Raw genomic sequence first — 12,306 nt, forward strand, 5'->3', positions numbered from 1 at the left:
ATCCTCTGATCTGTTTTCTGTCTTTTTCTCGTCTTTCTGTGTGATGCAGCAAACAGGAGAGGTGGGTATCCAGCGTTTGTCTTGACGTTTGTTGTTTAAGAAGAAAGTGCAGATATCATAAAAAAGACGAATATGTGTGATCTAAATATCTCAAATGTTTACACATCTAGATGAATTGTATGTGTGTGCGTACATTAACTTTGATGTCACTTCCTTTCTGGACAGGAAGCGAACGTCTCCCTCGACTAAAGATGAGCACTCAGCTGGAGTCAAAGATCATTTACTGGCCCATTCGTCTGACCCGGTGGAAATGAGGAGACTTAATTACCAGACACAAGGTAAATAACACTATCATGTACTGTATACGCTTTCCTCCTTCTTTTCAAAGCGCTCGGGCACTTGCGCTCCCGTAGCATCTGCCGTTGCTAAGCAACCATGAGCCGCACTCTTCATAGATTCAGTAATGCGTCTCCATGCGTTGTTTTTTCTATTTGTGTCAAAATGATAGTTTCTAGATTTTATTTCATGCACAAACCTAATCCATGCACAAAGACTAAAGCCGTGCTCCAAAACTTCAGGGAGTTACCTCGCTGTTGTATATTTACATGAGCAGCTGCCCTGAAATGGGTATTTATATTGAAAGTTGTTTATAGTAAGAAAGCAATAACAGTCAGTCATTTTAATGAGAGTGATTAAAAAAACTATTTTTGACATGTAGCACAGTGGATCAATGTCAGTTTTAAACAATGGAGCACTTGTGGTAATGACTTATGGTAATGTGCACTTAGAAATGCACCCTGTTAAGTTTAGTCAAGCTGTTTTAATGCTCTGCATCCTGAGTAAACATCGCTTAACGGAAAGGAAAACTTAAGTAGCATAATGAAAAGGATAAGGATTGGTAACTGAGCCACTTCAGTTTAAAGACACTTTCGATGCCTTTGTTTTGAATTTTTTTAATATTTAACCTTGAAGTAGTAAAAAATTACTACAATAAAGGAGCAGTATTTAAAATTTTAACCAAAGTACTATAACATATTCTTAGATATGTAGGAAACATGCCAAGTTCAGTTATCTGTTTCACTGAAAAACAATATTACAGTCAGTTATCCTCCCTTTAAAATGTACATTCTGTGTCAGAATGTCTGTTTTTATTTTAGAGATCCCGCCCACTGTCATTCTACTGTTTACCCAATAGTACACTCACCTAAAGGATTATTAGGAACACCTGTTCAATTTCTCATTAATGCAATTATCTAATCAACCAATCAGATGGCAGTTGCTTCAGTGCTTTTAGGGGTGTGGTCCTGGTCAAGACAATCTCCTGAACTCCAAACTAAATGTCAGAATGGGAAAGAAAGGTGATTTAAGCAATTTTGAGCGTGGCTGTTGGTGGCAGACGGGCTGGTCGGAGTATTTCACAATCTGCTCAGTTACTGGGATTTTCATGCACAACCATTTTTAGGGTTTACAAAGAATGGTGTGAAAAGGGAAAAACATCCAGCATGTGGCAGTCCTGTGGGCAAAAAATGCCTTGTTGATGCTAGAGGTCAGAGGAGAATGGGCCGACTGATTCAAGCTGATCAACTTTGACTGAAATAACCACTCGTTACAACCAAGGTATGCAGCAAAGCATTTGTGAAGCCACAACACGCACAACCTTGAGGTGGATGGGCCACAACAGCAGAAAACCCCACCGGGTACCACTCATCTCCACAACAAATAAGAAAAAGAGGCTACAATTTGCACAAGCTCACCAAAATTGGACAGTTGAAGACTGGAAAAATGTTGCCTGGTCTGATGAGTCTCGATTTCTGTTGAGACATTCAGATGGTAGAGTCAGAATTTGGCATAAACAGAATGAGAACATGGCTCCATCATGCCTTGTTACCACTGTGCAGGCTGGTGGTGGTGGTGTAATGGTATGTTTTCTTGGCACACTTTAGGCCCCTTAGTGCCAATTGGGCATCGTTTAAATGCCACAGCCTACCTGAGCATTGTTTCTAACCATGTCCATCTCTTTATGACCACCATGTACCCATCCTCTGATGGCTACTTCCAGCAGGATAATGCACCATGTCACAAAGCTCGAATTATTTCAAATTGGTTTCTTGAACATGACAATGAGTTCACTGTACTAAAATGGCCCCCACAGTCACCAGATCTCAACCCAATAGAGCATCTTTGGGAACAAAACACGGGAACGGGAGCCTCGTGACCTGGATGTGCATCCCACAAATCTCCATCAATTGCAAGATGCTATCCTATCAATATGGGACAACATTTCTAAAAAATGCTTCAGCACCTTGTTGAATAAATAGCATGTAGAATTAAGGCAGTTCTGAAGGCGAAAGGGGGTCAAACACAGTGTTAGTATGGTGTTCCTAATAATCCTTTAGGTGAGTGTATATTAAGCTTTTCTTTTTTAACCATTTTGTATTTTTATCACAATGCTATGCATTCTGGGATTGCATGAGGGATCCATGTAATGCTACTATACACTGAAATAATTGTCAAAAAATGGTCAGGCAGTACCCTTTCAAAAAGGTTCTAATGTGTACCATTTAGGTACATATATGTATACATTTGGTAGCAATATGTGCGTTTGAGGTACTAATATGCACTCTTTATGTGCAAATGTCTTAGAATATATCTTAAATGAAGGGTGTTTCAAATGATATTCACATACTCGCCAATTAATGGAGCAGCCTTGGTGTCTTAAAATGCTCTCTAGGTAGGCAGCTCACTAAGTGTTGGAACACAAAAAATGAATCAGTTATGGGTTGTTGGACATAGATGTCAGAACTGTTCTCCAGATTTATGGATGTGATGTTCTGCCGGAGCTTTGGTGAGAAGACAAAACATAATTCACACAGATTCACGCTGTCAGGTGGAGGACACGATGAGTACCTGCCAGCTGATCACACACACACACACACACACACACACACACACACACACACACACACACACACTGTGTAGCGTCAGATCAAATTGAATGAGATTTGAATGCTATTCCAGCCTGAAAATTAAACACGGAGAAAATCTTTCTCATTTTTTCAGCTTTCCAGCATCCATATTTTCCACATTTTTTCTGTCTTCCTCACTCTTTCTCTAAGGGGATTTTTCTGAACGCAGAGATATTTTGCTGACTTCAATAAGAATCTGATTTTGCTTCGGTTGCAAAGTGACTCATGTTGTTATGTCAGATGTGAACATGCAATCGACTGATGTCTTTCTCTGGCAAACTGGGAGAAATATTCATATCAGCTTTCCTAGGATGAAAATTTATTTTTTCTTTTGTTGCCAGTCTTCAAATGAGGAACCAGACTACCAGTGTTATTGTTTATTTACTTGTTTTAAGCAGCTTTAGGACACTTTAGGAAACATAGTACCTTAGAGATAACAGGGTTTTATTAAATGTATCCCTGATGTGCAATAAATAATATAACTTGGTTTTAGGGCAATGTGTATACAGTTAGTCTGTTGTCTTGCAGTAACATTAAATCCTGTAGTACTTGATTGCCCAAGAGTGAAGATAATATGTGACCCGTGTTGGCAAAATGAGTCGGAATGCGCACTTATTTTGAGCTACATGCAAAAGAAAGTATAAATGTCGAAATTGAGGTTTTCATAAAAATAAGTACATTAAGCCTTCGTCTAGCGATTTCAATGCTCTAAATCGTCATTAAATAACTAAAATGATCTTTATTTATACATTTTCTGAGAGAATGTCACATCCTAAATGCTTAATCTAATAGAAAGATGTGTGTCCATCCACGTGTGTGTCTGACAATTTGGTTTTGGTTTTAAAACATGCAGAAATTAGAAAATAAAGGGCACGACTTGATTGATGTTAAAAGAGTTATTAAGTGCTGACTGATAGATCTGAAGCATACACACAGATGCGCAGTATAGACATATATACACAAATATCTGTTTTGACAAGATATAATCTGTTATGTCTTAAGTGAACTGTTGAGTAAAATATCTGATGTGCAACATTATATTAGATCCTTGTATTATACAGTAGATCTTAAAGCTGTCTCTCTCAATGTCGATCAAACAATAAAAGAACGAAAAAAGTTAAACTTATATTTTTAATTTCCTGTGTGTGCCAAATCTATTCGTTTTACCTTTGTTTTTAAGGTATGGATGCTGTGATTTTGCTTTTAAACCCTCAAAAATATTTAACTCGATTTTTCTCAAAACTGACTTTGCTGACTCTATCAACTTCAAACATGTGTAGCGCTGTCATTTTTTGTCAGATTCCAACAATTATACATCTTTTTAAAGTTTTTTTTAATGGAGAAACTCAAAATATAAATAACTCATTTTTAAAAAATTGCGACTCATTTTGCCAGCTGGGTCACAAATGCTCTAAAGAAGTTAAATTATAAAGCTTTAAATCATTTTTAAAAGGTTTAAATGACTTATTGGAGGACTGGAGCCATGTACAGTCTGAAGAGGCTCACTGTTCATATTTGTAACCCTGAACCATAAAACCAGTCATAAGTGTTTTTTTTATTGAGATTTATATATCATCAAAGTTGACTAAATAAGCTTTCCATTGATGTGTGGTTTGTCATTTGGTCAATAAACAACTTAAAAATTGGAATCTGAGGGTGCAAACAAAAAAATCGCCTTTGAAGTTGTCCAAATGAAGTCCTTAACAACACATTTTTCAATATTCTAATGATTTTTGGCATTAAAATAATAATAATTTTGACCCATACAATGTATTGTTGGCTATTGCTACAAATTCACCTGTGTGACTTCTGACTGGTTTTGTGGTCCAGGGTCACCAATTTTTAGGACCTGTTTTAGATTTGTTTTCATTTCATAGTTTTCTACCTCAGGTCCAAAGTACATTAGGGTCTTAAAATGCAAAACTACCATATCTTTAAGGATAATCACAGGTGCATGTGACCCAACTATTACTAAGATTACGAGTTTTCGTAATTGCCAAATTTGGTTCTTTATTGTGCCACTGTTTCCTTTTTATTAAGTATCAGCACATATTTATTGTTACTAACCGCAGACATAACCCTAGAAATGCTTTCAACCCTTTCACAGTAAGTCTGCAATTAATTTGCATAGTATGTAAATAGTATAATTAAATACAGTCTAATATCTCTTTTTTTGTTTTGTTCCCTGAAATAAGTCACACAATATAATAGTAAAACAAAAAGTTTATTTTATATATGCTTGAAGCATTAACAAAACACTATGCATATAGTGAAGGCATGATATTTAATCATTCACAATATAGCTGAAAAGAGTTTTTGTAATATTATACAATTGATTAAAGGTGCAGTGTGTAATTTTTAGAAGGATCTCTTGACAGAAATGCCAAATAATATACAAAACTATATTATCAGACCTTTCATAATGAACCGTTATGTGTTTATTACCTTAGAATGAGACGTTTTATTTACGTCTTACATGGGGTCCCCTTACATGGAAGCCACCATTTTGTGCAGAAGCCCTTAACGGACAAGTTGTCTCCAATGATGACATGTTTGACCGGTGGTGGCTACCGTAGCTTCTCTTATGTGTTCCAAAAGCAGGAGGTGAGCAGTGGATTGAGTCGTTGGTTGCAATTCGCAACCTCACCACTAGATCCACTAAAATTTACACACTGCACCTTTAAAGGGCACCTATTATGCAAAATCCACTTTTACAAGTAGTTTGGACATAAATGTGTTATGACAGTGTTATGATTCTCCTTATTTTTTTTTAATCTCCATTTCATTAAATCAATCTCATTAATTTTCTTATTAATGTGACATCACACAAACAAAGCCCCGCCCACGGCCACTGACTGACTGGGTCATTTTCCCAAAAAACGTCTTTAAATGTGTTTGTTAGCTGCTAATGCTGCTAAAGATACTATTGAATCAGATCTATTTTTAACCAAAAGCGCTCACTGTCTGTTGGTGTGAGAGTGAGAAGCTGTAGCTCATTTGCATTTAAAGGTACACACATGAAGATAATGTTTTTTGGCTCACACCCAAATAGAGCCAGTTTGGACATGCTATAAGAAATGATCTTCACATGAAACTTCACAGACACATTCTAGGCACACCTGAGAAACATATTACATCTTGTAAGAATGGGCCTAATAGGTGCACTTTAAAATAATAAAAGTGATGAATGGAGACCCCTTCTCTGTTTCTCTTCTGTCAGTGACAGATCTCATAATCGCTGATCTTTCTTCGCAGGTTCCAGTGCCGTCAACTGCCCCAATACTCCAAGTTAGTTTTGCTTTTGCTCCTTATTCACCTCCCTCCCACCTGTCCATCAAGACCAAAGCCACACCTCCTCCACCACGCTGGCTGCTTTACCATCTCTTACCTCTTTTCCACAGGCTCTCTGTCTAAATCATTCAGAAAACGTTTTGTTATGTCTGTGTGTTATGTCTTGTACAGGATATGATGTCATCTTGCTTATGACACGGAAGCAGTTCATATTCCAGCCTATGAGCATGTGCCTTCACTGCTTACATCACTGCCACCTGTCTAGTACATAGCATGGTCTCTCTCTCTTAAAAACCGTGTGAACCGAACTCTGTTTGTTCCTCACAGTTCAGACAACCATGGCACTAGAAATATATCTTTATCTTCTCTGTATCCCTTTAGGAATGCGAGAACACCCTCCAGTTTCTGTCTCCGCTTTGGCTGACCACATAGAGAGACTGAAAGCCAACGACGGCCTGCGCTTCTCTCAAGAATACGAGGTAACGTGATTGTGATTTATACAAGTGCAGCCATGTCCCCTGTTGTCATGGGAACATTAGGAAGTGAGGTAATTATGCGATGTGAGCATCAATGAAAAGCTGCAAACAGTTTTTTGCAGGTTCCCGCAATTTAATCACATTTGGGTTTACTGAATTTTTCTAGCAGTCCCTCCAGAAAGCGCAATTATGCAATTGCATGATTCATTTGCGTAATTAGCCAAAGTGCGCATATTTATGCATAAATTGCAGATTTTTGCGTGCAAAATATGCGGGGCTTGCATGACTTCATAATCCCCGCATTTTTCTAGCAAAAAGTCATATATATCTTCGCACAAAGTTGAAAAATGTTGCATTTAGTTCACAAAAGCGCAACATGGTCCCCTGTTGTCATGGAAACGTTAGGAAGAGAACATCAATGAAAAGCTGTAAAAACTGCAAACAGTTTTTGCAAGTTCACGCAGTTTTGCAAGTTCACGCAATTTCATCGCATTTGGGTTTACTGAAGGTTTCTAACAGTAGCCTACCTCCAGAAAAGCGCAATTATGCAATCGCATGATTCATATTTATGCGGGGGCTGCATTTTTAAAATATGCCGCATTTTCGCTGCATAAATCGCTGCAGGGCTTGTATGATTTTAGAATCCCCACATTTTTCTAGCAAAAATCACAAATATCTTAGCAAAAAGTTGAAAAATGTTGCATTTACTTCAAACAAGCGCAGCATGGTCCCTGTTGTCATGGGAACGTTAGGAAGTGACGTAATTACGTGACGTGAACATCAATGAAAAGCAACCAGTTTTTGTTTTTTCACACAGTTTTGCAATATCCCGCAATTTTGGTCATTTATGCATAAAATTGCATAAATGTCTCGCATATTCCATCGCATTTTTTAAGAAAACGTACTGCAAGATCAAGGATTTTTGCACGCAACAATAAAAAAAAACTGTTTTCTGGAAGGACTGTTTTAAGGTCTTAAATCCAAATCCCTCCATCGCTTTTTCTCACTTAAGGCATAAAAATCCTGACAAGAAGTTGAGACTAACACAGACAAACAGCTTTATGTGTTTATCTTCTCACATCTATCTAAAGATCACAGTGTGATTTCATTACCATCCAAAATCAACTACTGCTGTGAGGACTGCACACATGTGCTGATGTAACACATCAACAATGTAACTTACACACAACAGTCTTCACTCTATCTCTCTCTCTCTCTCTCTCTCTCTTTTACACACCCATCAGAGTCTTTGGCAGCACCCAGATCATCAGAGCTTGAAATTAAAGCTGGAGAACGACTCTATTAGAAGTGTAGCGAGTCACCTGCTTTAATAGACATCTAATCCTGAAGTGTGTGTGTGAAGGCGGAGAGGTGGTGGTCTGTCGCCCGCTTGAATTGTTATTGCATGGCGAGCGGTTCGGTGCTTAGACAATCAAGAGCTTAATATAGACATCAGATACTGAGAGAGTAACAGTGATCTAATAAAACGCCAAATGGCTTTCATTAAACTGCAATGCTAAACAAGCTAAACAGGATAAAGAAATCCTCTGATGGGCCTTATGAGGGGAGAAGTGCACGCATAGGTGGAGAGACAAAAGTAAATACTGTAAATAGAAAGAGAGAGATACTGTAAGTGTGAGCTTGTCATCTCTTGACAACTTTTTTTTCCAAGTTTTTTTTGGGTGATTTATGCCTTTATTTGATAGACAGTATTTAGGAAGAGAACAGGGTGGAGAGAAGGGTACAGGATCGCCAAAGGACCTTGTGACGGTCACCAAAGCACTTCAAGTGAACTCAAGTGTCCGAATTTACTTGCTTGTAAAAAGCAAACCGAGCCAAAGTAAAGCGAGGCGTGCTGCGTCATACCACACAAAGGAAAATATACAAATATGCATCTGTACTGTGCGTTCACACCAGCCGCGTTTAAGGCGTGAAATTCGCGTATACCGCGTCTAGTTTGCAACTTGAACATTTTGAGTTCACTCACTTCATTTGCGCGTGAAAGCCACGCGGGAAATTCTAGTCATCGAGACATTCACGTGGAAATTTGCGTCATGGGAGGGGCTTCTGTGACTTCGCTCGCTTCCTGTAATCACGTCACTACTAGAGCAAGCTCCTGATTGGTTAAGGTGGCGCGTTTTTTCCACCAAAGTTCAGAGTTCCCGCGGCAACGCTCATTTCGCGCCGTTCGTGCAAAGTAGACGCGCGAATGAGGCGGAATCGCGTCTACCGCGCTGCTCTAAACGCCTCGTTTGCGCCGCGAGACCTACAAACGCGCGTCAACGCATCTTTACATTGACTTAACATTGAAATCACTTGCGCATGATGCCTTTACCGCGGCTGGTCTGAACGCAGCATTATAGTACTAATATGTACCTCTGAGATATTAATATGCACCCTTCAGGTACAAAGATGTTGCAGTGACAGCTATGGTACGTTTATTTCTGATAGTATAGGAAAAATCAATATAGATTATCAAAGTGAGATTATTATGTGTCCGAGGCGTCAAACTGGCGTATTGAATTCTGCTAAGTGCATTTGAAGAATGTGTTTGTTACTGTAAATGCAGAATAATTGCATGTGCAGAGTAAAAGGTAAGCACTTATGGATAAGACTTTGTCAATGAGGGCACTGTATGCATGTGTGTGTGTGTGTGTGTGTGTGTGTGTGTGTGTGTGTGTGTGTGAGAGAGAGAGAGGGAGAGAGAGAGAGAGAGAGAGAGAGAGAGAGAGAGAGAGAGAGAGAGACTCCTGTGAGATTGTGAATCAGTTTCCCTCACACCTGTGACAGAAACTCAATAAACCCTGAAGATGCAGTGACGCAAGATCTTACAAACACAGCATGTTACGAAACAATTAAACCGTACAGCAAACTCATGAATGCTACCTTGTGACAACAAATGACTGGGACATTTATCTGATATGTAAAAAATGAACTTTGTGATGTAATTAACTTTAAAATGGCTTTATTGATAAGAAAACCATCTCCAGTTTTGTGTTTTATAATAGAGAGAGAATATTGCCGTTACCGTCTGACACATATATCAATCATAGACTGTAAACAATATGGACGTAGTGTCCGTGACATCATCCATTGGTTTGTAAAGCGCTGTTAAAAGCCAATTGTAGGTGGTGCCTGCCATCTTGGCCGCGCAGAAAACCGAAAATAGGTAAAGAGGTGGGACGTAGGTGAAGCTGTTGTGGCTGGTTGCTGAAACCATGCACGCCTAGCTCGACTCTAGTGACGCAGTGGCTGTTCAACCGTCACTCAAGTGGCCACGCCTCTTAATTATGCAGAACTTTAAGGCTTAATAAAGCAATAAGCCCCACGAAGCAGTGGGTTACCAGTGCATTTTATAACAGCTAAGAGGCGTTATAAACCCCCTTAGCTGTTATAAAATGCACTGTAACCCCACTGCTCCGCGGGGCTTATTGCTTTTATAAAACTGTTACTTCATATACATAGCAGGATTTCATAAAAAAAAACACAAATAAGTTGTAATTATATTAATAGAAATATTACTCTTCCGACAAACAAAGTAGTTCATCAGAATCAAGTGTGGCTGCAACAGAGTGCAGTTCACAACCAACACAGATGCGGCAAAGACACAATGAAAATACGATTTAAGACTGTGGTGTTTATTTTATAAATCAACATTCATCTAATTTATACATTAACATTTATATCGTGCAACTGTTGAAGTGATGATCAAATATGCTTGGAAGCATGCTGAACTCTTTCCCCGTCAGCGTTGTTTTTTTTAAGTTGCCACCCAGTTTTAGTTTAATGCCTTGCAGAAAAATTATCTTCTTTATATAAACATAAAATATCAAATGAAAGAACCGACCATCCGCTTTCAAACAAAAACAAAAAAAAAAACTGTTTCATCCTACCTTCATTTGTTCTCTTATCAGTTATCACCTCTCAAATTTTCAGATAAAAGCGGAGATAATTCCATTTTTGTGAAGAACTTTTGTAAGAGATCAGATTCAGAGCCATCAAAACTTATACGTCACACTAAATCCACCACAACGCAACGCTGTTTTGTCGAGTGAATGCGTCATTGTTTAAGTTGGGTAAGATTGCCATCTTGTTGATAATAGTGGAAATATCAATTTAAGACAAAAACAACTCAGAGAACGTTTTCTCTTGACATTTATCTGGATATCGCCATAATTGTGCAAATGTAGAAAAAAAATGATTAAAGACTGTGATGTTTATTTTCATAAATCAGCATGTAGCAACATTGGCGCAGTGATACTTCTGTAAAGGGGTCTGAACCGTGGGGTTACCGGGGTATTTTATCACGGCTTAGAACGCGTTTCAACCAATCAGAATGAAGAACCAGAACGAGCCGTTTTATAATATAATTTAAACAGAGGAGTTAAAAAACAATCACCCACCTCACAGTTGTCATAAGGGGAAAATTATCTATATAGACTAAAAACATTTTTTGTACCAGGCTGTAAACATTATTTTCTGCTGTACTGTTGGGCATTTTAAAGGGGCCATTGCGTGAAAATGTTAGCATTGCCACTTTGTAGGTGTGAGCAAAAATAGGTCATTGAAATTTGGCTTTCCTTATGATGTCATAAGGATATCTTATTAGAATAATACCGCCCCCTTAATGTGCACTATCCAACCACAGCATTGCCATTTAGTGCAGAGAGAAAGAAAGAGAGAACAAATAATTGACAGCACAATTGAGTTTCAGTTACAGCAAACCACCATCATTGTGATCAGTGTTTGCACTTCATCAGCTCATTTGCATTTTAAAAGACACACCCAAAACGACACATTTTTGCTCAAACCTACAAAGTGGCAATGCTAACATTTTCACGCTATGACCCCTTTAACATGGGTGTCTGTGGGGATTGACTCTCTTTTGGAGAGCCTCTAGTGGCCAGTCGATGAATTGCAGTGTAAGTCACTTCCGTATTGGCTTCATCAGAGAGATCTGAAGGTTGCCCCTCGGTTTGAATATACAGCGTGAGAGCCAGAGACTATTATAAATGCTTCAGCAATGCTATTAAAAACACCCAGATGAATATTTTACACTTGCGAGTCTTCATGGAGCTCAGTTATGTTCGTTCACCCTTATCGCAGACGTTTCTTCTTAAATCCTCTAGGAGAAATAAAAAAGAACCGTGAGTCGATTGACAAGCAGTAAGAGAGTACAGGGCTGTAAAATTAATGTAGGATGGATGAGCTCAGGTAATGTAGTCTGGTAACATAAAAGAAGTTCAAGTCTCCATTTTCTCTCTTTTAAAGGGATAGTTCAACCAAAAATGTACATGTTGTTTCAAACCTATATAAATTTATTTGTTCTGATGAACACGAAGGAAGATTTTTTGAGAAATGTTCGTAATCAAACCATTTGTGAGCCCCATTCACTTCTATAGTATCTTCATTTGTGTTTATCAGAACAAAGACATTTATACAGGTTTGTAACAACATGAAAGTGAGTAAATGATGACAGAATTTGTATTATGGGGTGAACCATCATTTAAAATACTGTTGCAGAAGGTTGAGGGTTTGTGTTTAATTTCACTGCATTATTGCAACATTGAGAC

The 12,306-nt window shown here is 38.4% G+C and overlaps 1 protein-coding gene across 12 annotated transcripts in view; it reads left to right on the forward strand.

The window, feature by feature from the left end:
* The window catches only part of ptprfa (protein tyrosine phosphatase receptor type Fa), a 259,663-nt gene that overhangs the window by 227,666 nt on the left and 19,691 nt on the right, over nt 1-12,306 (forward strand). For 8 of the 12 annotated variants that reach the window (XM_073815321.1, XM_065293836.2, XM_073815323.1 and 5 more), the window contains 3 exons: nt 226-338; nt 6,222-6,254; nt 6,639-6,736. In XM_073815321.1, the coding sequence (XP_073671422.1) occupies nt 226-338; nt 6,222-6,254; nt 6,639-6,736 (244 nt within the window). The remainder of the gene's footprint in view (nt 1-225; nt 339-6,221; nt 6,255-6,638; nt 6,737-12,306) is intronic. The other 4 variants (XM_073815324.1, XM_065293839.2, XM_065293840.2 and 1 more) reach the window with 1 other exon arrangement.

Source organism: Paramisgurnus dabryanus, chromosome 7 (assembly GCF_030506205.2).
Source record: "Paramisgurnus dabryanus chromosome 7, PD_genome_1.1, whole genome shotgun sequence".
In the NCBI taxonomy this organism is placed as follows: Eukaryota; Metazoa; Chordata; class Actinopteri; order Cypriniformes; family Cobitidae; genus Paramisgurnus; species Paramisgurnus dabryanus.